The sequence below is a fragment of the Rhizophagus irregularis genome, chromosome 18 (assembly GCF_026210795.1).
Source record: "Rhizophagus irregularis chromosome 18, complete sequence".
Taxonomy (NCBI): domain Eukaryota; kingdom Fungi; phylum Glomeromycota; class Glomeromycetes; order Glomerales; family Glomeraceae; genus Rhizophagus; species Rhizophagus irregularis.
In genome coordinates this window covers 1,314,104-1,341,196 of record NC_089446.1, presented here as the reverse complement: position 1 = coordinate 1,341,196, position 27,093 = coordinate 1,314,104, and the positions used below count along the sequence as shown (strand labels likewise).

General features: G+C 28.0%; 6 protein-coding genes across 6 annotated transcripts; 3 read left to right on the top strand and 3 right to left on the bottom strand.

Annotated features, from left to right (window-relative positions):
• Positions 1-7,771: 7,771 nt before the first annotated feature.
• On the top strand, positions 7,772-9,748 carry OCT59_009937 (uncharacterized protein; the record flags this gene model as incomplete). The annotated part of the gene is made up of 6 exons (XM_025327496.1): positions 7,772-7,799; positions 7,867-8,063; positions 8,178-8,243; positions 8,317-8,940; positions 9,051-9,273; positions 9,372-9,748. The coding sequence occupies 6 exons, from the start codon at positions 7,772-7,774 to the stop codon at positions 9,746-9,748; spliced, it is 1,515 nt and encodes a 504-aa protein (XP_025171037.1).
• Positions 9,749-11,907: 2,159 nt separating this feature from the next.
• OCT59_009936 (uncharacterized protein) lies at positions 11,908-12,792 on the bottom strand (the record flags this gene model as incomplete). The annotated part of the gene is made up of 5 exons (XM_066132683.1): positions 11,908-11,957; positions 12,031-12,168; positions 12,238-12,307; positions 12,380-12,610; positions 12,685-12,792. 5 exons carry the CDS (start codon positions 12,790-12,792, stop codon positions 11,908-11,910), a joined length of 597 nt encoding a protein of 198 aa, XP_066000302.1.
• Positions 12,793-13,892: 1,100 nt separating this feature from the next.
• OCT59_009935 (uncharacterized protein) lies at positions 13,893-14,596 on the bottom strand (the record flags this gene model as incomplete). The annotated part of the gene is made up of 2 exons (XM_066132682.1): positions 13,893-14,185; positions 14,272-14,596. 2 exons carry the CDS (start codon positions 14,594-14,596, stop codon positions 13,893-13,895), a joined length of 618 nt encoding a protein of 205 aa, XP_066000301.1.
• Positions 14,597-19,045: 4,449 nt separating this feature from the next.
• OCT59_009934 (uncharacterized protein) lies at positions 19,046-19,447 on the top strand (the record flags this gene model as incomplete). Its single annotated transcript, XM_066132681.1, has 2 exons — positions 19,046-19,097; positions 19,161-19,447. The coding sequence occupies 2 exons, from the start codon at positions 19,046-19,048 to the stop codon at positions 19,445-19,447; spliced, it is 339 nt and encodes a 112-aa protein (XP_066000300.1).
• Positions 19,448-19,926: 479 nt separating this feature from the next.
• OCT59_009933 (Coronin-like protein crn1) lies at positions 19,927-20,190 on the bottom strand (the record flags this gene model as incomplete). Its single annotated transcript, XM_066132680.1, has 1 exon — positions 19,927-20,190. One exon carries the CDS (start codon positions 20,188-20,190, stop codon positions 19,927-19,929), a length of 264 nt encoding a protein of 87 aa, XP_066000299.1.
• A 3,111-nt stretch (positions 20,191-23,301) lies between these two features.
• On the top strand, positions 23,302-25,253 carry OCT59_009932 (uncharacterized protein; the record flags this gene model as incomplete). Its single annotated transcript, XM_066132679.1, has 10 exons — positions 23,302-23,339; positions 23,545-23,641; positions 23,754-24,098; positions 24,179-24,304; positions 24,383-24,446; positions 24,528-24,542; positions 24,627-24,730; positions 24,806-24,918; positions 25,008-25,098; positions 25,179-25,253. 10 exons carry the CDS (start codon positions 23,302-23,304, stop codon positions 25,251-25,253), a joined length of 1,068 nt encoding a protein of 355 aa, XP_066000298.1.
• Between the last annotated feature and the right edge of the window lie 1,840 nt (positions 25,254-27,093).

The following is a 27,093-nucleotide window of genomic DNA, read 5'->3' as shown; positions in this document are numbered from 1 at the left end:
AACAAACTAAATTTCATCTTTTTATGGATCACAAGATCCTAAAATATCTTGAAAATTCAATAATTTATTTGTACTAGAATTTGTCCATGAGTTCGAGCAGTCGTATTGTGCTCTGATGTTTTCCTGACGTACAGTACTATACGTTTTTAAATACCTATTTGATAACGACACCACTTGTGCATAATTTGACATGCTTGTGCGACGATCGATTACTGATTATAAAAACAGAATATCTTAATTGTAAATAAAGATTACTTGATTAGGATAGAATTACGCAATATTTTGATCACGTAAATAGTATGGGATTTATTTATGATATTTATGTTATTTAATTGACTTTTTTTTTTTAACTGATATAATAAGCCTGAATAGTACTAGGTGACTTAGAATTTTTTAGCTTGAGAATTTACGTAAATAAGTATATATAAACAACTATAAAAAACTACTTTTTTTTTTGATAAAACTGAATTAAATAATGCCCGCGAAACTTTTTCAAGTTGTGTTTTCTGTCAGAAGGTCAATAATTGCTCACTATTTTAACATCAATGGAAACAATGCTCAATACAATTCCCATTGCAAAGATTAAACTTACCAAAAGTTATGCTTCCATTAGATGGCATTTCTTCCCGGTCAAGTAATACGTAGGTGTTCCATGATGTCACCTCGACCTCGACAGGCCGATGAAAATGCGTGTTACCTGTATGAATATAGGATAAATTTCATTATTATATAGTTATCTAGCAGACTAGCAGGTGATGCTTAGGGAGCGGGTTTATATTACGTGAAATTTATTTATACAGTTTACAGTAAGATCGGCATCGTTGCCGCGTGATGCGTGATGGCGCTCGTACTCCTTATGTCATTTATGTCGTCTAATTGTGCTACCCAAGTGATGTGATAATTAGTGACGGAATCGCGAAATATTTTGTTTATCTGATCTGTTTTCCGTTACTAAAACTTTTTCTGCCGCGCTAATTTAAATTAGGAGCGTTAGAAATATTACTAACGTTCTTTTTATTTAGGAACTCTCCGGACACTTCAGACGCTTCGGAACCGACGGAACAGATCCAGGAAGGTACTATGAAGAGGAGAGAGAAGTAGGAATGTTAGTAAATTGTATTAGTCTCTTTAACTAATTTCGAAGTGGGTTTAAGAACGTTACTAACGTTCTTTTTTACCATTTATAGGAGGATAAAATATTAAAAGCCGAGTCAAACCCTCGAGTCAACACGTCGAATAATGTTCGACTTCGTCTGAAGCTTTATTCTCAAGTTTTTTAAATTTCAAAAATATCAGAGTATTATCCCGGTTATACTGTACGTGTAAGTTCTAATCTCTTTAGCCATTTGTTCTTATATGAGAATTATTCATTTCGTAAGTTTTTAAATCTTTACCAGAAAATAATAATAGAACCTCCACTGGATATTAACATTTAAAAACTGCATGGAAGATGAAACTTGGAAATTATTCCTAAAAAAAACGATGATAAATACAAAGGTTCTATATTCTTTTTTTTTTGTTTTAGAATATAGAACAAAGGGAGCTCTTGGTTCGATTGGTCATGAGTATTCAGTCTCAAGTGACGATGCTGCGCTCCTTAGTCAATGGTCGGTTTTCTTTGGAGAATTAGTGGTGGCTAGGTGCCAACATTGACCCGAGTGATGATAAGCTGCGCTCCTTAGTATGATATGGAAAATAATAGCACTATCATTGCGTTTTCATAGGGAACTCTTGATTAATGGTCGGTTCTTCAAGAGTCTTCGGTTTGCTGATTCAGTGATGGTTATTTAGTGATCGCTAGGCGGCTCATATACTTCGCTGTATTGCTCATGAAACAAAGGGAGCTCTTGGTTGATCATGGGTATTTAGCCTCAAGTGACGATGGCTGCGCTCCTTAGTCAATGGTCGGTTTTCTTTGGAGAATTAGTGGTGGTTAGGTGCCAACATTGACCCGAGTGATGATAAGCTGCGCTCCTTAGTATGATATGGAAAATAATAGCACTATCATTGCGTTTTCATAGGGAACTCTTGATTAATGGTCGGTTCTTCAAGAGTCTTCGGTCTGCTGATTCAGTGATGGTTATTTAATGATCGCTAGGCGGCTCATATACTTCGCTATAATTTATACTCATGAAAAACATTTTACTAATAGTTTACTGTTTTTTTATATTTACAGTAAAAATGGACATTTTGAGATTCTTAAGAAGAAATTGAAGAAATTATTCCTGAAAAATACGACGATATAATATACAAAGGTTTTATATTCTTTTTTTTTTGGTCGATCCCTGACCCATTTTGTATAGTAAATATCGATCTTTTTTTTATTTTTGCAAAGTACGCGTATCCACATTAACAAATTAATAAGTTTCAATTTGGTTTTTGGCAGCTTTAATTTAACAGTTAACGCGCGTTTAATAATGATTTTATTTACTATATTCAAGCTATTTAATATAAACTTTATTATAAAAAATATAGCAAAATACGTGTATTAGAAAGCTGAATTAGAATCATGACGACGTTATTTTTGAAGGTGACAAAGGATATATATTTTCTTTTGACATATATTTGTTCCTTTTGCCTTGAATATTTCGCTCTTTCCAAATTTTATTCAAAATGTCTTTAGCTGTTTTCCAATATCTTCATTTTCGATTTCATTTCTGCATTCAAGCATTTGGCATTTTCCTCGATCCCATCAGGTATGTTATCAGATAATTGTTTTATACTCTTTGTAATGATTTAATTTGCAAGTAAATTTGTAGCTAATGTAATATGCTCTTGTTTCCAGATCGATGCATGATGATTTAATGATGAATTTTAGGCAAAGTTGTTTTTCCAGGATCATTAGGTGGCGTTAGAGTTGTTTCAGGATTATGAAGAGAGTCTTGTTGTTGTGACAGTAATAACGGTGTTTTATGACTATGAAGGGAATCTTGCGGCATTAGTGATGGTGTTTTAGGATTATGGTGATGATCTTGTGACGGTAATAATGGTGTTTCATTATTTTGATGAATATGTACTTTAAAATAAATATGTTAATAAAAATTAATTTTTAATTTTAATATTATCCTGATGTACTTACTGTACTTCCAATGTTTTACTACTTCATGTTGGTAACGAAATATATGGCAAATTTTGATGGTCAAAAGTGGTGTGATATTTAGGATTAGGTGGCTGTAATCGCAACCAATTTATCCAAATGATCGATGCTCTAATATGTTTACATGCACCACCTCAAGATAAAAATCCATACAATTAGGAAGTAATTGAATAATGTATATTTTTGGCTCCAATTGAGTTAATTGAGTTGAAATGTCAGAAACAATCCAAAACTATAAAGTTTGACCATTACATTCTACTTGAATTATTTTTTTTTCCTTACAAATCCGACTGGCAGCTTCATCACGATTAGGATCTGGTGTGTAATATACTAATTGCCTGTAATGATTTTCAAGTTGAATTCTTTCTTCTGGTAAAAATGGTACATTTTATATCGTTCTTTAAGTTGTATTTGCATGTTTTAGGTTTCTCTTTAAAAGTATATTTGAGGTAATATTTTTTAATTAAGATTACGCTTAAAATATCAAACCGTAAAAGATGGCCATTGTTTTGATATTTCTGTAATTGGCAAACCTTTAATTCACTGTTAAAAGATTCAAGGTGATTTTTGTTGTTGGAATTTTTTCTAATGGCACTTGTAATAAGTTAGCGGCAATAATTAGTTCTTCCATATGTACACCCTCCAGAAGCCAAATTTCCACACCAGTAATCACGAATATAATAAACAAAATCCAATGCGCCTTTAATTATTGATAGCGTTTTAAGATTTGTTTTTTCTTGATTTAAATTATTCTATAAATTAGTAAATAATCATTAAATGTAATAAATGATGATATAAATATAAATTCACGATCATGCAAAATTTTTATGTAGGTGTTTCATTTTTCTGTAAAGTTTTTTAAAATTGATACATTTCTTTTCTATATGCAACAATTTCATGACCTCCATGGTGTCCAAGAAACAGATTTTAATTTATTTTTCCAACTTTGAAGTACATGAAATAAGCATAATATTAGATGAATATTAGGCCAAATTTCAATTAAAGCACGTCTTTCTTTATACGATCTGTCATAGCAACCTAATATTTCACATTATAAATAATACATGATAAGTTTTTTTTAAACATAAAAAATAAATAAATGATATACCTTTGGAATAAATTCATAACCTCTTGTTCTAATTTATCTTTATAATGTAGTACCGTATTCATCCGAAAATAAGCAACAACTTTTGCACGTAATTCGGACCAAAAAATGCATAACTTCGCCTATTCTCGGGGGGTTGCTTATTTTCTGATGAATGCGGTATTAATTCTTTTAATATTTTAAATTATTATAACTACTACTTGCTCTTTGTGCGCCTCCAGCAGCTGAAATAATAAATATCCTATAGGAATTCCTATTTTTTTGATCATCCAATACAAGCAATATAAATAAAAGAATTTTTTATTTGATATCCTCTGGGGAGTCAAGAGATTTTGGCGACTTCTGTTAAGTTGTAGCAAAGTAGGGCTAGAGGAATCTGGCCCTGAAATGAATAAATCGGCCCTTTGGGCCCCCCTTTCTCTTAAAGATATAGGTGAAGACCTATTTTATAGGTCATTTATGATAAGTAAAATCAAAAGCATTCTTTAATGAAACATTAGATATTTGACCTATCTAGGATATCTAAAGTTCAGGTTAGAGCTTTTTTAAATAGAAAGGCTATACCGAAAGTTCCATCCAGATGTAAAATCTGCTGATGTCCAAATTTCCAAGCTAGATCTCTTTGATCTTTTGTTGCAAGAATTACAAAAACAGATCATTTAACTCTTTTCTTGGTTTATAATAATATATATTTACTTCTATTAATTCACTATCTTTACTATTTGATCCAAAAAATTCATCTATATCTGCTTTGCAAACCTCTCATTATTAATTATAACTTTTCCATTTAAATGCTTCGCTACATAGTCCATATTATCATCAAGAATATGTGAAGGATTAGCATGAAGTTATAATAAATTTTGTGCCATTCTTTTTACTGTTTCATTAAGGTGAAGAAGTGGAGGTATGGTAAACAACGCTGACAGTCCTCTACATGTTTAAGATAACCAAAAATATTTATATAATTATTATTTTTTTTCTTAATATATGCAAATGCAAGACACCCAACAAATTTATACATTTGCCTTGATTTCGTGCTTTTGCTTCTGAATTAGATTTTTTTTAAACTCATATCACTTCCACAACAACACTGTAAAAGATAAAATCCTTTATTTTTAATACTAGAACGCGTTTTCCATTTTGTGTTTTAGTTGAATATTTTCAAGAATAAGGTTATATTCGCTTAAAAATGAAATAAATGAAATAGCACTACTTTGTGATTCCCAGTTTATATTAGTAAATTCAGAAGCTGGAAGTGAACATAATTGTTTTTTTTTGATGTTGATTTAAAATAAGGTGTGGAGGAATTTGTAAATTGAACATTTAGTTTTAGTTATTTTGAGTATAAGAAAACTACGTGTATAAAAAAAAAATCGATATTTACTATAAGCTATATCGTAATTACCGACCTTGCAAAATGCATATGGGTTGGAGATCGGCAAATGCATCCGAGGGTAGTGTGGTAAGATTCCCCCCCCCCCCAGAGCAGGGACGATGATTTTATGTGATTGCATAATATCACATAAAACGAATAATTATGTGGTAAATACATAATTTTAATTAATCGCATCATGCATAATCCGCAGTAAAATACAAGTTTTTTTCAAAGTTTTCAGCAAAATACCAGTTTTTCCAAAGGTTCTAATCATCATCATGTAATGTTGTTATTAAAAATAAATTCGCATTTTAATGTTGGATAAAGCAATTTTTTACAAATAATATACATATTTCACCAAATAATATCACATAATGTGAGAATTTTTGAAAAAAATTAAATCACATATTTTAATTTTAGCACATACATAATTTATGTTTGAGCACATCATAAAATCATCGTCCCTGCCCCAGAGGAGGTCGCTCATCGCAGTATGCTGCGCATTGTCATCGGAATTTATGTAATTTAAATTCATTAAATTATTAAATTAAGATTGTTTCCGTGAATTTATGTGATCTTAATAGACTAATATACTGACCAATGAGTAAATACATGGTTTAAAGTTTTTACTAAATCCAATAGGAATATTCAAGGATTTCCATATTTCCTTTATGTCAATATTTCCTTTATATTTCCAGTATTTTCTTTGTAGTAATATTTCCTTTATAGTCAAAAAGAATATCCGTTAAAGTCACATATAAAGAAACTGAAATTACAAATGTATTATTAATTGGCAACGGATTATTTCTTTTTGTATGAACAGAGTAAATTTTACGTCATATTGATTGTGATATTATTATTATTATTTGATAATTGTTAGCGAGAAAAAAAAGAAAACCTTATGTAAAAATTTAAGAGTTCTAAAAATAACTTGATTATTATTGTAGTTTGCAGAATTATATGGTTAAAAAAAATACATAATGATTTCTTATGATTATTTGATTTACAAAAGAAAATAATTACTGCATGATATTTATCTACTTTTAATACATGCTTATTGATCGTTGTAACAAAAGGAAAGATCATATAACTCTTTTAATGTCCAGTTATATAATTGTCAAATTGGGCAATTTGAATAATACTGTAAACTGACAATTAGACAATTGGACATATATCCAAATTGGGACCAAAATTGTCTGATTATCTTAAACTGGCACATGATTTAAAATGATTATTTGATTTGCAAAAGAAAATAATTACAAATAATCGTCTGTGCGACTTTGTGATTGTTTGTAACAAAATAAAATTTATTTAATTTTAATACATGCTTCTAATTTTGACTTTCATGATATTTGATTCTCAAATGTTTGTTTGTTATAAAGACAATTATTTGAATTGTGCGCGTTAATCTAAGTCCCAGATTAATTGAGAGGTGATACTAAAAATAGTAAGGATTACTATTCCGTCATTTGTTATTGATCATCGAAACAAAGGAAAGAAAATCATATAACTTTGTTACTCTTTTAATGTCCAGTTATATAATTGTTAAATTGGACAATTTGAATAATACAGTAAACAATTAGACAATTGGACATATATCCAAATTGGAACTAATCGTCCAATTATCTTAAACTGGCACATAATTAATGGTTTTTAATGATTATTTGATTTGCAAAAGAAAATAATCGCAATTTCAGTGCAATTTTGTGATTGTTTGTAACAAAAAAAAAATAAAATAAATTTTATTTACTTTAATACATACTTCTAATTTTGACTTTCATGATATATGATTCTCAAATGTTTGTTATAAAGACAATTATTTGAGTTGTGCGTGTTAACCTAATTAAGTCCCAGATTAATTGTGATACTAAAAATAGTAAGGATTACTGACTTTTGTTATTGATCGTAGGAAAGAAAATCATATAATTTGATACTATTTTAATGTCTAGTTATATAATTGTCAAATTGGACAATTTGAATAATACAGTAAATATTGGACATATATCCAAATTGGAACCAATTGTCTGATTATCTTAAACTGGCACATGATTCTCTCTGAAATGTATATAAATCCTTTCAAATCGACCAACACTGGTTATAGGGTATCAACTCTTTTTAGATATAATCTAAATTCTTTGAAATTTCCAACACACAATTCATTTTAACCATATTCCTTGACATTTTTATTTTAAACATGTCAGAACATTATCGCGGTTATAATTGTAAGTCCTAAGGTGGTTCTCCTATACCTTCTCAATCTTCTCCTTACTGACTAATCAATCTCTTTAGCTATTCGCTCTTATTTAAAACTTCGTGGTGAAGACAGTTCATTTAATGAATTTGTAAATCTTTACCAAGAAATGATCTTAGAATCTCCACCAGATTCTGCTGAAAACTGGGTTGGTTTGGAGGTTGCCTGGAAAACTAGGTTCCTTAATGCCGTTAGGGAAACCATCCCAGTACATCATGAAGGAATACGTGAAAAGGTTTGTATTAGTGATTAGTTATTCAGTGTTCAGCTGGCTCATATGATGATAGTTTGCCAATACTGATATTATGAAAACTTTCTTGCTAATTTTAATTAATTTTTCCTATAATAGGTGAGATTAGAAGTTTCAAATAAGCAATTAATGACTTATTGGCAAGCTATCCTCACTGAAAAACAGGTAGATTTTTATTCTAAATTTTGCTTGTTCAATTACTGCATATTTTTGATTTTGTCTGTTTTATTATAAACAGAATTCAACATCAAGTACATCAAGTAACCTTTCTCACATTCAAAAAGATGATTTATCAACCTCTGTCAGTGAAACATTAAATATCTTTAAAAAAGTCCAATTCCCCACATATTACAATAAACTTAAAGAAATATGGTATGATGAAGATCCTTCATCCAATTATTACGTAATTGACTTTGGAAACAGAGACATATTAGAAAAAGTACACAATTTATTAAACAATACTGAATTACAATCATTATTCGAAAGATTGAAGCTAGATGATGAAGAAAAATATTTAAGTCAAAAGGCACACGATTATTTGTCATTATTTGACAAAATTTTAAAAGCTAAAGATGAAGAATCAGAAGAGGAAGAGGAAAATGATGAATCGGAAGAGGAAGTGGAAAATATTGAATCAATAGATAAATTTGTTGCCGAAATGGAAAAAACATTCCATTCTCTAAATGGTGTGGCCACAAAATTTAGATACCTGTCAAACACTCTTCCACTTCCAGTTCTAGAATACGATCAATCCCAAAATATTGATATTCATATTATTAAGAGCATTTCAAGCCACATTGATAGTTACTCTAAAATGAATGGTATATTGGAAAATACAACAGAACGATCTTGGACGGCACATGTCCTTTCATACTTTTTTTTTATGACATTCAGTTACATGGATTCTGTTCAATACTTTTCGTGTGAACGACCCATTTCTATAAAATCAGATCTACAAGATACTGATTATAGGGCAGATGGGGTTGCAGAACTTTTAAACGACCTAATCAAATCCCAATGTTTTTATTGGAAGTTTCTGGGGATCCTAGTAATGATGACATCGATAAACTTGCCAATGATAAGAAAAAATTGATTAAAGAAGGCGTTTTCGCCCTAAACAAATTCATGACAAAAACAAGGCTTCCGTCATGGGAAGTATGTAAAGATTTAAAGATTTTCCTGGCACAAGGATATAGTAAGTCATTTTCAAACATTAGTGTATAAATTGTTTATATATCTTAAAATTGTATAATGAAATTGTTTATATATCTTAACATTTAATATAACTATTAGGCGACAAACTTGAAATTGGTCAAATTATTTATATTGGACCTAAGTTGTACTTATTTGCTCCATTTACGGTCCCAAGTATAATTATCCCAACTTCCACTGCTAATTTGAGTTATACATCTCGATTAATTCGAACATTATTATGTTTGAGATTTAACATTATTAAAAAAATACGAGAGTATAAAGAATTTGAGATAAAAGCGCAACAGCTAACCATGAATCCAGGAAATAAATATGTCACTGGGGCATCTCCAGGTCGAACTAAAACTGTGGTATTTGAAGAATTTTTACCCAAGATTTCAAGAGATGATACAAGAGATGATACAAAAAGAAAAAGAGGAAGACCTCGAGGTAGAGGGAAAAGAAAAACAAATGAATAATCTTTATAAATTTTTTTGTATTCAGATACAATATTTCATATGTAAAAAAATTTCGAATACTATATTTTTTTAAACGATCATTTTGATATATATTTTTAACCAAATTTTTTATTGAAATTTTATTTTTATAATAAATATAATTATATACTCATTTATTTACTGGAAATTTGGAAATTTGAACACCTTTTTTTTTATAATGTGTTTTTTAATATAATACCATTTTGACACTAGGAACAATGAAATTTACTTTCATACAATATACTATTTTGCTAATCCTAAAGACAACCGTTCTTACCAAACACTTTCCAAATTGTCCTCCAAAGAATTCTTAAATTACTCGTAAAATATTAAAAACTATTTTATTTTATTTTATTTTATTTTGTTTGAATTTCGCAAAATAAATAACTTGCCGGTTGCCAATTTATATATGTTACATGTTTTAAATATAGAAATTACCGATTTTAATAGCATTGCCGATTTTTACATACTTTTTTTAATGTAGCTTTATTTTTAAATTAAAGTATACGCTGTCAAAACACCTGTATATATTCGTTAATCATCTCACTATCTTAAAAATAAAGATTAAAATAAATTTCATGAAATGACAAAAAAAAAAGAATACGTGGAAAATGAATGATCGACTGACGCTTAATTAATTAATAATTAAAGACTTAGTATCTATTTATTATTATTAGACTTGGGAAATGGGAAGGCTTCATGATTTTTAACCAATCATAATAATAAAATGCATGAAATTACCGTATAAAAATTATTATATGAAGTCTTTTAAGTCCTGTTCTTAAATGAAAATTAATCATGATTAAAAGAAATTTTTAAATTTTTTATGCAGATCACACCTAGGGGATACGTACCGCCTTACTTAATTCTGCTTTATTTTTTTCTTCTTCTAGCTGCGGTACGAACCAAAAATTTTAAAAATATAATTTACACAAATTTCAATTTTTTTTTTAATAGATGAATTTTTTTTTAATTTTAAATAATAATTTTATTTGATATTTTATTAAATAATAATTTAAAGGATACATTATCTCGGTTCAAAAAACTGAAAAAAAAAATAATAAATGAATGATTTTTTAAATTTCAAATTTCTTTATTTTTTAAACCAATAAATAAATAAATAAAATTTGAAAAAAAAATGAATATTTTTTTAAAATAGTTTTGATTGGGTCCAATCAATCGTGATCGCTGAAATCCGAAACAAAAATTTGAGACTTCTTTTTTTTTTAATAAATTTTAAAGAATTATATAAATTTCAATGAATATTTTGTTAACATTATTTTTAATATACAGTATCTCAACTCTCTTAAAGAATAATAAAGTTATTGATTTTTTTGTTTTTTCATTTTTGACACCCTAAGTCTTATTAAAATCTAACATTTTTTATAAAAAAAACAAATTGTTCCCTTAAGTCAAATTTATATATTTAAAATACGAACCCATCTAGATGCATAAGTTTTACGTACGCAATAATATATATATCATACCTCAAATAAGTATTAAATATTCATTGGATATTATCAATAAATCGTAATATTTAGGATAATGATCGTTAAATTTTCATATAAAAATTACAAATAATACAGAATTTGAATTAATTATATTTATCGGAATTTATGTCACAATCATCACAACTTGGCAAGTCAAAATCTTCATTTTCTAATTTTTCTTTTGTTACGATTTCTGTTCTTTCGATTTATTCAATTTTAAAATTATTTGATATATTTAAGAATCCAATATTATTATTAATTTCCGAAATTACTTGACGAATGTCTGGTCTTAACATCTGGTTCCCAATATTCTATTTAAATAAATTTAAATAATTTAAATTTGAAGTAAAAAAAATTTTTTAAAATTACATATAAATTATAAATTGTACTTGCTTTCATAAAACGCAACGAATTTATAGTTTGTGCCTGAAATAGGTTTTTCTCTTTTACCTTTAAGGATATCAGATTTAATTTCAATAATTTCTTGAAATCAAAAGGTGATTTACTACTTGTTAACTCCCAGAATAATACCCCCAAACTATATATATCGGATTGTCGGTTAAGCCATACGAACGATTTTGAGTTTCAAAAAGTTTAGGATCCATATAAGGTACTGTATGACACCTCGTACTTCAATAATACTATATGATCCTATCTGCTAATTTTATTGTATCTCTTTGTATTAAGATATTTTCGGGATGCTAAAGAAAAAGAATATGTTGAATGCATATTAATTAAATATATTTTTATATCATATAAATAAATCGTGCTTACAAGGTCTCCGTGTATAAATAAACTTATCAACATGTAACCATAAAATCGCACTTGAAATTTCTTTAGCAAACTTAAGTTGGCTCTCCCATTTAAAAGTTATAGTATTATCTCTTAAATATTTTCCTAATGTTCCGCCTTCTGCATATTCAAGTACAAGAGAATAATTTATTTCATCTAAAATATCAAAAAACATGTGAACTTATTTACCATTTAATTTCGTAACTCCATAAAATTGAATTATATTTGGATGAGGATTAACCAATCCCGTTAAATGAATCTGGGAAAAGAAATTAACGATTTTGAAAATTTATTTAAATAATATTATTATCATATTGTATTAGCAACATACCTCATTAACAATGGCTTCTTTATTAGAATTTATGACAAATTTTTTAATTGCGAACTTTGATGTATTTTTCCAACATACATAATAGATCAAGGTGGATGCTCCAGTAGAAATCTTATCGAGAGTCTCAAAGCCTTGTGGATCATAATAATATATTATTTGTCGTATGATACACTTCGAGGCGCAGTTATTACAGTATAAAGAAGGGGAAGTAGAAAGGTAGAAAATGATTGACTAATTGAGTAACGTAATATCACATAAATTACGTTACTCTGTAAGGCACGGAACGTAAGATGAACTTTATTCACCTTACGTATATAATGTGCACATGTAATATATAAAGCACGGATATAATATGACTTCGTATTATATTTTGTATAAATTACGTAATATAATATTACATTTATTTCGACCATTATAAACGATCTTAAGTAAGAAATTATTGTCTTCATTTAAAAAGTAATAAAATTACAAATATACAGTATATGTTATTAAGTATTTTGCGCAAAATCTTTTTTGTGATATTTTAATTGTTTAATTTATAAAATAAGAAGCTATTATTATCATTATATTAATTAATTTTCTCCTAATTCTAAATAACTCTTTCTTTAAAGATAACCTTTCTTTTAGAATCTTATTTCTCTATCTCTCAAATTCGAGAATTTCTTTTTTGTTGTTGTCTATTGGGCGAATTTGATTCTCTCAAAGCATTTCAAGTATCATAGTATCTATTGCCAATATTTGAACTAGTTATTTTTTTTGTTTCTTTGTCGTTCTATTAGTTTCCTTTGTAGTTTTTTCTATTTAAATAATATAAAATTTTGATTAATTGTTGCTATTTCAAATTAAAAAAATTATTGATACATATAGAAATTATTAAATGCACACGCGATCCCATCTTTTTTCAGAATTTTCATTCATTTTAATTCTTGTAAGTTTCAGGAAAATTAAAAGTTTGAAAATTATAACTAGTAGTCCATTGTATTTTATCATATGATTGTGCGCTATATATTGATATAACTTTAAAATTAAAAAAAGTTTTTCATTATCAGATAACTGAAATCAGGCTCCACTGTGCAGAAAAACTATTGTATTACATTATTTACATAAATTTAAAAAGAACTTATTACGTCTAAATTGTTGAAAATTTTGCAAAGGTCAAAGAGTCTAACACGAAAGTCTAACACGAACGGAAAAAATAATTTAGGGAAAAACTTCTCCCATGTCAGTACCTAGATTTACGCGAATTATCTTTCCTCTTCCTTTTCTTGGGGTTTCATCGCTAATGAGCGAAATGCCTCTTTCATTTAGGGCACAACATACACAAAAATTAAGTACAATAAAAATACAAAAATAAAATACAATATTGCAATACTTAATTATTTTCTTTATTTGATTTCATAATATGATATAATTAATATACAGTATATTATTACTTTATTATTTACTAATTTGTGCTATTGATATCAACATCTATAAGTAATACGTACTGCTTTACTCTTTTGTGGTCCATGGTTTAACACTCACTATATTTTTTGATTGGCCTCTTTCTTCCTTCTTCACTGTGAACGAACAACAAAATAAAATAGTGTCGGATAGTATGATCTGCTAATTCGCCACCTAGCTTTTCATGTATTAATTCGTATCCATGTTGTTTTATATCATGTGTTCTTCCCACCATCATTTGAAATGTAAAATTATAATCTTTTCCAATATAGATGGAATCGATAGTTTCGAAATTCTTTGCTGCCGGTTTACAGTATTTACCATCTTCAATGTCATCTGGTGTGTTACCAATTTTTTTGTAAGCTGAAGAAGTCGTAATTTTCGTTCTTTCACACTTTTCACACAGGATTTTTTACTTTCTTCTAGTGAGCGTGTCAAAAATGTTTTACCAGCGCTTAGTTCATTATGTGCAATAATTTCAAACACATATCCACGTACAGAACCTAACAATGACACAGAAGCGACAAACTTGTACGTTTCTTCTTTGTAGAATTCTTTTAGTCTTGCAAAAACTTTATTACCAACAATTGTTGAAGCAAACTTTAATTCACAAGAAGTATAGGGGGAATTAACAAAGGTGTGCCCGTTGATGATTTCATTCACCGGCTTCTCATTAGTATGAATATGTACTAAATTATGACTATAATTATCACCATCACTAAGTGTGCCAATATATCTAAATATGTTAGTGTTATTAACAGAAGCCGTAATCATGTTATTAATCTCAAATAATTCGCAATTGAAGATCATTCTTGTCTTGGAATACCGCCACATAATTGGTAAGATTCATGAAGATTAATTATCCTTTGAAAATTTAGGATAGATTAATGATCGGACCAAAATTTGCATATAGAGTTTGATTGTAATATGTGTTGGTTTGCTAAAATTTTTTATACTGTATGTAAATCCTTAGATGATGATATCTTATATTTTTATTTTTTTATCTATTTTTATCTTTTATTACTTTTAGTTATTACATATAGTTATTTTTAGTTATTTTTAGTTAATTAGTGATTAGATAAACAACGGAAGCTTAGCGGTGGGAAAGTGGCTGAATGAGAAGTGGCTGTAATGCTGCTGTATAGACAAATGTGCCCAGATCGCCACAATTGGCCGGGTGGCAATTCTGTTCGAGAGACAGATTTGCACCAGATTTTAAACAATATAAAAAGGACAGTTGTTGGAGGTGCAGTTAGAGTACTAGTTAGTTAGAGTTCAGTTAGAATTCAATTTAAGTTCAGTTTAAGTTTAGTATAGGTTTTATTTTCAACCGATAGATATACGGAATATTACAAGGCAGTATTTTGTTTAATTGTTAATAAACCTGCCGATCTGTTTCCACATTACTTATATACGTTTTATCATTTTTTAACACACTGTTTATTATTGTTTATTATCGTTCATTATCATTATCATTTATTATCATTTGTTAGTTTTTTATTATACATTATCATTATCATTTATTATCATTTGTTAGTTTTTTATTATACACCGTTGATTATCCGTATACATAAAATATCACTAATTTTTTTTATACACATACCACCCAATCTACCTTCAATCTATTACATCACTTATTATCGATCATAATCGTTTATTATCGTTTATCCGTATACACTTTTACCTTATCGCTTGTCATACATCGTTATATTGCCTTGTCATTTATTAACCGATCCTTATATTTCTTTCTGTTACTACCTACCGAACGTCAGAAACTGGTGGTAACAATATCATAATAATTTGTCAGTATCAAAATCATGATTTACCCTAGGTGGTTTGCCATCGATTATACACCATACATTGTCTCTTCCCCAACTCTACTATAGTCTTCATTTCGAACCCATTCCACATCAAAAGCATTCATCTCATCATGAGTAATGAGATATGGGAACGGGTAACTGCCATCATCTACCAACAGTTCAGAACTTTCCTTAACAAAACACTCATAATATAACGTCCGAAAAATGTCTTTTCCATTCCTGGATTCCCGGTGATGCAGAAATGCTTATGATTTTTGCTCTCGAGGATGATTTTCTTGAAATAATCGTAACAACGGTGCTTATAGTAGATATGTGTTTCGCCTTTGATTCCTGGAAGTGGAGGAAGGATAATCACTTCATTTTTCAAGTCTAAATCAATAGCGGTTCTTGCAAATAATGTAATTTTACTGATGTCTTTTTCCCAATCCTCTAAATAAATAGAAGTATAAAGAACGATGTGAATTAGAATTCTGATAACTCATCTTATTAGTACTTGCCTAACATTTTTGTCCTCTTGTAATGATTTGATTCATCAGAGGGCAAGAATGGCCGTTTTCCTGGCATCTCTGCACAAAAAAAAAGCTGCGTTAGTTAATGAAACAACAACTATCAAAGTCCAAATTTTGCTTTAATAATAGTGATACACAAATTTTGGTCACTTTATTATAAAATAATCAATAAGATACCCGAAAAAGGTCTCAGTTGCTTACGTCATTATATCCAATAACTTTATTATCTATGATAACTGATTTACACTAGGATGTGTTACACCGGTTTCTGACGTTCGGTAGGTAGTAACAGAAAGAAATATAAGGATCGCTTAATAAAAGACAGGGTAATATAACGATGTATGACAAGTAATAAGGTAAAAGTGTATACGAATAAACGATTATAAACGATTATGAACGATTATATATGAACGATAATAAATGATATGATACTAGATTGAGAGTAGATTGGATTGGGTGTGTATAAAACGATTAGTTATAAAATGTATGCGGATAATCAACAATGTATAACAAAAAATTGATAAGTGATAATAAAAGCAATGATAATAAACAATAAAAAACAGTGTGTTAAAATGTGACAAAACGTATATAAGTAACGTGGAAACAGATCGGCAGGTTTATTCGTTAATAAACAAATACGATATTACTACCTCTATCGGCGCTTCTCCAAATAACTAACTACTCCAACTGCACCTCCAACAACGGTCCTTTTTATATTGTTAAAATTCTGGTGCAAATCTGTCTCTCGAACAGAATTGCTACCCGACCAATTGTGGCGATCTGGTCATCATATTTGTCTATACAGCCAACTGTATTCAGCCACTTTCCCACAGCTAAGCTTCCGTTTTTTTATTTAATCACTAAATAACTAAAAGTAACTAAAAATAACTATATGTAATATAACTAAAAATAAAAAAATAAAATAAAAAATATCCCGTGACAGACATGTGGGCTTCGGCACATGATATACATAGCAATCCTAGTGGTATCATCTACATGATGACCAAAACAGCAAAATCTGGTTTGACTGTAGTATGCAAAATCGTAAATATATATTATTTATTATCTGAAAATTAAAAATATTTTAAAAACATATTATGGCGAAATAACAATATTATAATAATTAAAAATAAATAAATAAATAAATTATTACAGGTTACATTTTTTATGTTATACTAAAAACGGTAATTGAATAACTCGATTATTCATTAATGAATCTTTTAAGAAAAATTAAAAGAAAAAACTGATATTCTCAATATAGATTTGACAAATTTTAACATGGAACATCCTAAATATGAAAAAAAATGAAACATTGTTAATAAAGCTTATATTAATAGTTGACAAAATGATTTAAGAAAGCCTATTACCCAAGAAACGCATTGTCCTTTGCAACAATATTGATTCTGAGTGGATTAAAGAATAAAATTATAAATTAATTAATAATGTTTATGATTTAACGATCATTAAATGAGAAGATGAAGCATAATTACCGAACCGCATACTACATCATTGCAACAGGTTATATACTAAATAATAAAATGTTTTTTAGTATCAAGAATTAACAAAATCATACAAATAGTCAAAAACATGTATTCCGAATTTACTGATACTGAAGGTTTCATTGAAATTTTTTGAAAAAGTTTAAACCTCTCGAATCGATAAATTCGGAATATTGGAATACCGTCAAAATAAAGCCTATTACATTATCATAGCATTTGTTACCACAACATTTCTAAAACGGAAAATTTTGTTAATATTGATGAAGATATTGATAAGTAACAACATAAAAAAGAAAAGAAATATATATTACCCCGCTACAGCATTTGTCTCCACAATGAGTTTCACCCTGTGAAAAAAAAGATAAGATGTATATTAATATTGACATACCATATCATAGATAAAAAAAAAATAAAGTATATTACCGGATCACACCACTAAATTTGCAAAAAAATATATTAAATACTATTAGTGATAAGTAATACGTTGAAATTAAATTACAAGATTTAAAAATAATCTGTTACCGGTTCATGGCAATCCAAAGAGTTTTCCTGAATGCGTTGAAAGCAAAATAATTAGTAATTCAATCGAATTTATGAAATCAATCTCTGTTAATAATGAAATGATTCATACTATTGCGCACAGCCCGCCAGTTGGACGAGAAGTAACCATAAGAAAGAAATTGAATAGCAAAGCTACTAAATATATCATTGAAAGATTTTTAGAGAGTTTCATGATTTACTAGAGGGAATAAGTTAACGAAAATATTATTAATACAAAAATTTTGAAAATAATGACTTTTTATAATTATTGATATACTGAGTATTTTCCTCCCTATAAAAATTTTTATCCGTTATTTCTGTAAAAACTCCGTAAAAATGAGCCTTTTACGGATCCATTCACGGAAAATGAAATAATTCGATAAATTCCGTTATTAATTCCGGAAATATGAGCCTTTTACGGAAAAAAAGACGGAATATAAAAAACGGATCGAGTTTTTTTACAGGGCCTATTTTTAATTGATTCATTCTGTCCATCCTACTATTAGAAAGTTTGCCTGATACAGAGTCATTTTACGTTAAGCATAATAATTTTCGCATGTAATTAAAGGAATTTGTGATCGGGATTTTACGGGAATGGAATAGTCATTTATTCGTTCATTGTACGATCACCGGATCTGTTTAATGCGTTGAAAATCATTTACCAAAATGAAGCCATTCGAAATTTGCCAATTGTTTGTAAGGTCTTGTGCATAAAATAAAATCCACAAATTTTTCACTTGCAAAGAAAATAACACATTATTTTACATTTCTCAACGAAACTTTATCATTTTCACAAAATTAGCCGGTATGAAATGTCTTATCTCGTTTCCCTTTTTCATCATTATTTGTATCATAATGAATATTGTTTCGGTTACTGAAGGTAAAATTCTTGGACGTATATTAAGAAGTAATTGCCTGTAAAAGAAAGAAAAAAAGAATTAATTTGAATTTTAATTTATTTGGTATATAGCATACAAGGTTGTTATCCATAGTTATATGAAATATGGTACATTGTGTCGACTTTGGACGGAAGATGAATATGGTAATTACTTATCTGGTGATAAATCGGATCGAACATGCCATGAAGATGATGATTATACTTATTATACACCGCCAACCACATTTTATGTTATTGCGCATGTTCCCTTTAGCCTTGAAGAAGATAAAAAGCGTGGTCCATACCACAATGATATTTGTCTAACTATACAAGGAACATTAAATGATTGGGATTTTTATGAAGCTTCTACTCCATGTTAAATAATTGTTTTTCAAGATTCTCCTATATTCTTTATATTATAATAATTGCAATTGTAAGCTCATGAAATATTAAATAGATGTCCATATGAAATTTGAAAAAGATTCTGTTAAATTAGCGTTATAAGTAGTATCAGAAACCGGAAAATCGATACATACTGTACTTCTGTTGGTTGTAAATTTTCGTTAAGTTTATAACTAACTTTAGAATTAAAATTAAATAAATTTTTGTGAGAGTTGCGATTATTTATAAAAGTCTAAAGGAAGCGGGTTATATGTATACATTGTATCTTTATTATTTGTAACTTTTTAAATCGCAAACTCATGCGGAAAATACAATAAAGATAAATAAATATATTACAAAAATTGAAACAACTACCCCAAGGCTATTGTTTCTAATTCCTTTTTCCTATAAGGTTACTCGATGATTTTACCTTTTTTACTCTCGATTGCTCTAGCTTCAACTGGCTTCTGGGCCTCCTTCAACAACCATACAATAATCCGAGGACTTTTTCCACCTTAACTTGCAAATTCTCATCTTTGTACACGACGGTCACTGGTTCCGATGGCTTAAACGATGGCTTCCCCTCATTATCTAGCGAACATTCCATAAAATACCATTCGGACGCATCGGTAACAATCCCAACCACCCTATCCACATCCTGCCCATTATCGATTTCATCAGCTTTGCGTTTACGCGTTAAGATTGATTCCATCTGCACAGAAGCCTGGACAAATCCCTTCATAAAGTCTCACTTCTTAACTTCGATCACACCAAGGACCCTACGTTGAACGACATTCTATTACATAGTCGAGATTTCCTTGCCCATTTCGACCCTCGATAAGTTTTTCGGTATGAGTTTGAAATTATCTTTGTAAAACGAGACCCGGAAGCAAGATAACAGTAAGAATAAATCGTTTTCGTTGCCTCGTTTGCCCTTGTTGGAGGAGTAACGATTTTGTATGTCAAAAGAGGTTAGCGCGTCACGTTTGAGTTGACCAATCATTACGACGCAAAGGCTTTACTTTGATGTTCGAAAAAAAAGTCAGTAACATTAAAATATTATACAGTATGATTACAATAATTACAAAACACACCCAGAAGTCTCACTCCGATTGGATTATCCATCGATTTCATATATCTCTGTTAATTTAATCAAGTTCTTTTGACAATCCTTAAAAATTGAGTGATACGTTGTAAATCGGCCTTCTTTTTTACATATAAAGTTAGACTTGATGGTGCACAAGTCAGTTCTACTTTTTTTGATATTGCTTCAATGAAATCAATAAAATTATTTCTGGAAATTTCAGTAATTTTATTTGCGTGATAATGACTTTCCAAATAGGTTTAGATTTGTGGTAGAAAGAGTTAGTGGTTGAGTTAAAATATTAGTATAAAAAGAAAAACGAGGTTTATATATTTTATAGACAATTCAAAAGTTTAATTTTATCAAACATCTTAATAAACATTAAACTCGAGTCATTGTGAAGTATCTAGCTGATTTGATTACTCACCCAAAATATTTAAATTTTATTTTTTAATCTTTAAAGTATTACCAAAGCATCACATAATAAAATTAATACATATTACTATAAACTATAAAGTTAAGTTTTGGCTGAAATTATGTTAACGTACATTATTTGAACATTAGAAAGTGAAATTGATATGAAATATTGCAAAATAACATTTTGTTTTTTATTTTCATTTATTATTTATTTAATTAATTTACATTTATTTATATATTGCTATAACTACCAAAAATTTAACTAAAAAATCTAACTAAAAAATCCAACAAAAGAACCCAATCCAAAAAAGAATGTATGTTTACTTTAGTCTTCTCACTTGTTGTTCATGGTGTGAATGTAATTCCAGCTGGCTCGACTTCATAGTATTTTTATTAAACTTTTAAATTCTTCGCAACTTTAAATTGCAGGAATCCTTAAGATCCTTTTAATTTTAGTCCCAAATCTGAAAAATATGAAAAAAGGTATTAATAATATTTTATAACACAGCTATTACTCATCCGTTTACTCCAAAAAACTTACTTTTATCACTTAATCTTCTAATCTTTTAGGAAAATCCGAAACCTAAAAATAAAAAAAGACATTAATAAATGTCTTTAACACCATTATACCATCACATTTAGGAAACTTATTACAAGTTTCGTTTTAATCTTCTAGGAAAGTCTGTCCAAAAATCCAAAAAATAAAAAAAGGGAGGATTATTAATATCATTTATAACACTATTACACATACTACATATTCATTCCACTAAAAAAATTTACCACAAGTTTCATTTGGATTATTAATCATTTCTACCATTAATATCAACCGGTTTTAAGGCATAACTAACTGTTCCTAAAAAAGAAATTAAGTGTTATACTTCTTTAAGTCAATATTGAATAAATGAAAACGTAACTATAGTTCTTCTTATTTGTTGTTCATGGTGTGGACTGTGGACAAGTTCCTGTTGGTTTGACTCCAACAAACAACAACTCCAAAAATCTAAGAAAAAAAAACACACTAAGAGACGTTAGTAACGTTTCTTAAAGAAAATGGTAAAAAAGCAGTAATGTGAGAAAAATTAAAAATTCATTAATATTATCAAAATTTTGTAAACATTTTAAATTAATTTCTATATTTAAAATAGATGATAAGTACCTCGTACGCATATAATTACCATTCTTCCATATTGTTGAATATATTATACTCTGCTTATTTCATACATTAACATTATTAAATTGGTCATATGGTATCCATTCAATTATTATATCTTCCTTTTATGTTTTTTATTGGAATATTTATTACCACATTTGTCACATTTGGATACTTTTTTAATCAATGGGCTATTTTTAGACGACATTTTGATTAAATTAACAATTTTTTTAACGTTCGATTAACTTCAACGGTTAAGAATAATTTTATTATCATGTGATTTTTTTTCTGCATGACCATAAAAGCATTAAATGGCCAAAAGCACTTGAACAACGTGACATTTGTAGTACAACAACAAAATCTGATTCTGTAAAGAACATTCTAGTTAAATACATTATAAAAGCGGTGACTAATTTGTAAATGAATGAAAGTCCTGTATAGATTATATGTGGCATAATAATTCGGCAAAACCCTGCTTGGTCGTCTTTCCCCACAATATATATACAATATTTATGAACGTATTATATTATTAGGTGTATGTAAGTACTTAGGACGTATTGTGTATGTATAAATTATTACATTACTGTCGTTCAATAACTGCAAATTATTGCTTTTGATGGTAATACTATAATAGTTCATGTGCATAAATACTCTATATTTCTTTATGTTCCTTTATTGTTGATACAATTATAAAAAATGCCACGTGATTCAAATGATAAATGTAAAAAGCTCATGTGTAGAAGATCAACTGCATGAATTAAATTAAAACATAAATAAACTATATTAAATCATGTATCTGTTGCGAAACTATGTGACAGGTTCTTTATGCATTATTTTAAAACATTTAACTCATTTTGGATCTCATTTACATAGTTATTTCAATTTTAGTCATCTGAAACAATTTAATTTCGGAAAATCGGGCCCAATTTTTTTGGTCCTACATTTAGAATAATTATAAAAGATGTTCAAAATTTTTGAAACACGTAAAAAAACTAAGAGATATAATATGAAACGGATAATTCTTATTTAAAAAAAAAGGAAGAATTCAAATTTAAGGTATGGAATACTTATTATTTAAAACGTATTGGATTTTTTTTTTATATTTAACAATATTTTATATAAATATAGGTCCTATATTATTTTGTTTTTTCCTTTGCCATCAATATTTTATTTTTCTCATACTGTTGTAATTTAAATAAGCAATGTTGAATCTCAATTATCTCAAATCTAATTTACTAGAGTAAGTAAGATATAAATATAATCTCGCTTCTTATTTTTCTAAAAAAAAAAAAAAATCTCACTTTACTTCTTGCTTCTTAAGTTTCCTTTTTTGTTATAATACCCACAAGATTGTTAAAGTAAAAAAGTATGTATAATTTAATTAATTCATTGATTTTATGACTATCTTGCTAAAATAATATTTTTTTTTTTCGATTCTTTAATAGCCGAAGAATAGGTATCCTTTACCGAATATTTCAAGTCGTTGTTATCGCCTATATAATAATATATGAAATCATCGAAGATAGATTATATTTAAGAACGGTAAATATTTTGCAAAAATATATGTACATTGTTTAGTATATATATGTATGATATATATTATGTTTAAATTAGATTCAAACATTTAAAAATATAAATGTCACGATATATCTAGGACCCTCCAGTAAGTGGCGCGATAAGATTAACGGTACAAGAGCCAAAAATATTCACAAATTCATCATATTGTAGCGAAAATTCTTTACCGCTTACAAAACCATCAAGTTGTGCGGAAGAAAAATTACCTTGCGTATATTGGGGGGCAAAGGAAATACAATATGCAAGTGATGCAACAGGAGTAGGATTTTTTACTACAAGGGCAAATGTGGCAAAGTATCCACCAGGAGCCTGCAATTTTCTTTCAGCATCATCACCTGAAGATGCTTGTATTTTTAATTCTAAAACAACTCCTGGTGAAGTTTTAATGAATAAGTCCTTTATTGCTGATATTGAAAATTATACTGTAAGTACATAACGTATTATTATTTTTTTTAAAAAATATATATATTATTTTTTTTTTATATAACATTTTAAAATAATTAGGTTATGATTGAACATTCTGTCGGTTCTGTTGATGGAAATATTATACTTAGTAATACACATATGGATGGCCAATTTTTATCTAATGATGGTAAAACTGTAATTAAATCATATACTAGCGCTTCAAGGGTATATAAAATATATAAAATAGTTTACAATTTTTTTAGTTTGTCATAATTATTTTCTAATTTATAATCATCATTATAGTTCGAAACCGATCCAAATGCCAATGGAGACATTATAACAATGAAAGAAATCTTGGACGCTGCAGGTATTTGATTTGAGAAAGTCTTAAATTTGTATTTATTATGTGCATAATTTTTACTAACATAATGATTCTAAAAATATAAAGGAGCAAAGTTAGATGGTAATTATCTTATATTCAGGTTATTTTAAATTATATTATATTTTTTATAATTGATTAATTTATTATTATTAATTTTTTTAATAGCATGTTCATTTGCTCCTGGTGCAAATAAGGATGAATACGAATCAAATAGATCTTCTGGTATTGTAATCGCAATTGTAATAGAATATGAAAATGTTCTATTCAAGGTATATTATATATTTTTAAAAGAATGGGTGATTTAATGTGATTTAACGAACTTTTTTTTTTTAAAAAAAAAATAGAATAACGTATTCACTTATAAATATCATCCACAAGTTATTGATGGAGCTGAATATAAAGCAATTGAAAGTATTTATAATGTTGACGGTTCTTATACAATAAAAGAGCGACATGGGTATTTAAATACAAAAAATTATTTATTCGTTTTATTTATTCTTTCTTATATATGATTTAACTATTATTAATTTCTTTTTTTTTAAATAGAATTCGTTTGGTATTTGAACAATACGGAAAAATCAGTTCATTCGATTTTATAACTTTATTGGTTAATTTAACGGCAGCTTTTACTTTATTCGTAAGTCTAACTATCTTTTCTTTTCATATTTCACTTTCATATATATATAAAGCTAAAATCATATTTTTTTTTTTTCTCAGACAGTTGCAACTTACCCTATAAAATTATTAATATTGTACAACGATTTTAAAAAAAATAGTATAAACACTACATGATGGCACCGACGAAGTGACGATTTTTTTAAAATCACATTATGTATTTGTGATTTAATGTATTTAATATGTATTTTTAGAAAATTATTTCTTTTGCTGGTCAATAGAAACAAAATGTATAAATAATATCAATTCATTTATTAGACATAGATAATAATAATCATTTTTTTTTTAAAAAAAAAATTAAAGATATTTGAACTTAACACGTTAATAATACTTTGCGTTTCTCCTATTTATTTTTCATTATAATATTAATAATGATAGAAATTCACATAAAAAATAATTATAAAATTAACACGTCATAATTCATAAATTTGAAACTCTTACGTAAGTACGAAATTTTTTAAAAACCATTGTTTCTTATTTAGGTTTAAGTGGTTTAATTGCAGATTAAATAGTTCAAAAAAATTTATTATTTTACTGATCCCCTGTTTGAAACTCAAAACCAATGTCCCATCCCTTGGAACTATAATTTGGTTTTAGGGTATTAAACAAGATATTTGGTGTTTCCATACGTAAAAATTTGTCCAAATTAATCTAGCAATGAGGAGAGATGGAGAATGTAAGTTAGATATCAGTTGTCTAAACATTATTCTTAAAACTATGTGATTGTTGTTTTTTTTTTATTTTGTTTCAAAATAAATAAATATTCTTTATTTGTTCACAATCAAAACAAAGAAATTGTTCTACAGTATATATTGTACATAATATTATGAACGGTTAACTATAATGTTGAAAAAACAAGCAAAACGTATGGAAAAAAACAATAAGAGAGACATAGAAATATTTGATTTTATACAAATCCTCCATTTTTCGTTGCCATAAAATTTATTTAGTAGAACGATTATATAAAAGTGTCAATTTCATAAATTCATCACAAATATGTAAAGATGAAACATTTATATAATAAATCTTCCAAAACAATAGTTTCATGTGAAGTAATTAAAAATGTCTTTAATGGTATCTTCGTCTGCGCATTTTTCATTATTACAGACTTTCTTCTTTTTTATAAAATTCAAAAGTTATGTTCGAAAAAAAAGTTTTTGGTTCTATATATGATTGAGGGAGGAAATAAATTTAGTGGTACAAAAGCCCCGTCCTTATGCGACGACCAGAGTCATGTGACTTTTTGGTATTTTTTTCTAAGCATATTCATACCCTCACATCGTGTTAAAAAATATTACTATGAAAAATTAATAAACTCGGAGACCTACATTACCATCATGTGTACGTTACAATTTCGTAACCAAGAAAGATTATTTTTGACATTGGACTGTATATAAAGGATAAATCGAATTGTCAAATTGCATACACTCACAAGTCGCAACATAACAGATATAACAGATAATGCAAAAATTATATTTTAAAATACAGCTAGAGTTATTACATATATTATTTAACTAATCAATGCGCTGGTGTTTTATTTTTTTTCAATTTATCGGTTATGACTTACTAATGTAAAGTGTGATGTAAAATGTTATGCGGAGATTAATTTGTTCGTATACCCAAATTTTAGCCACAAGAATGATGCAGTCAATTCAGAAGATAGTTCGTCCTTGGATTTATAGACATGATTATTAATGGAGAAATTCTTATTTATGTTAATAGGCATTTATTATTAATACTGTAAAAAATCACGCGATCAGGTAAATCACGTACTACTGCGCCATATGACTATTGATATTTTTCAAAACTTTCAGATCTTTCCATATGAATTTAAGAATATCCAATACTGTAAATAATCTCATAATATTAATTTTGTCATTGCCAACTCTTTTAAACATAATATTGACCTTATAATCCATTTCTGTATTTTCTTGATAGTATTATCTAATATCATATT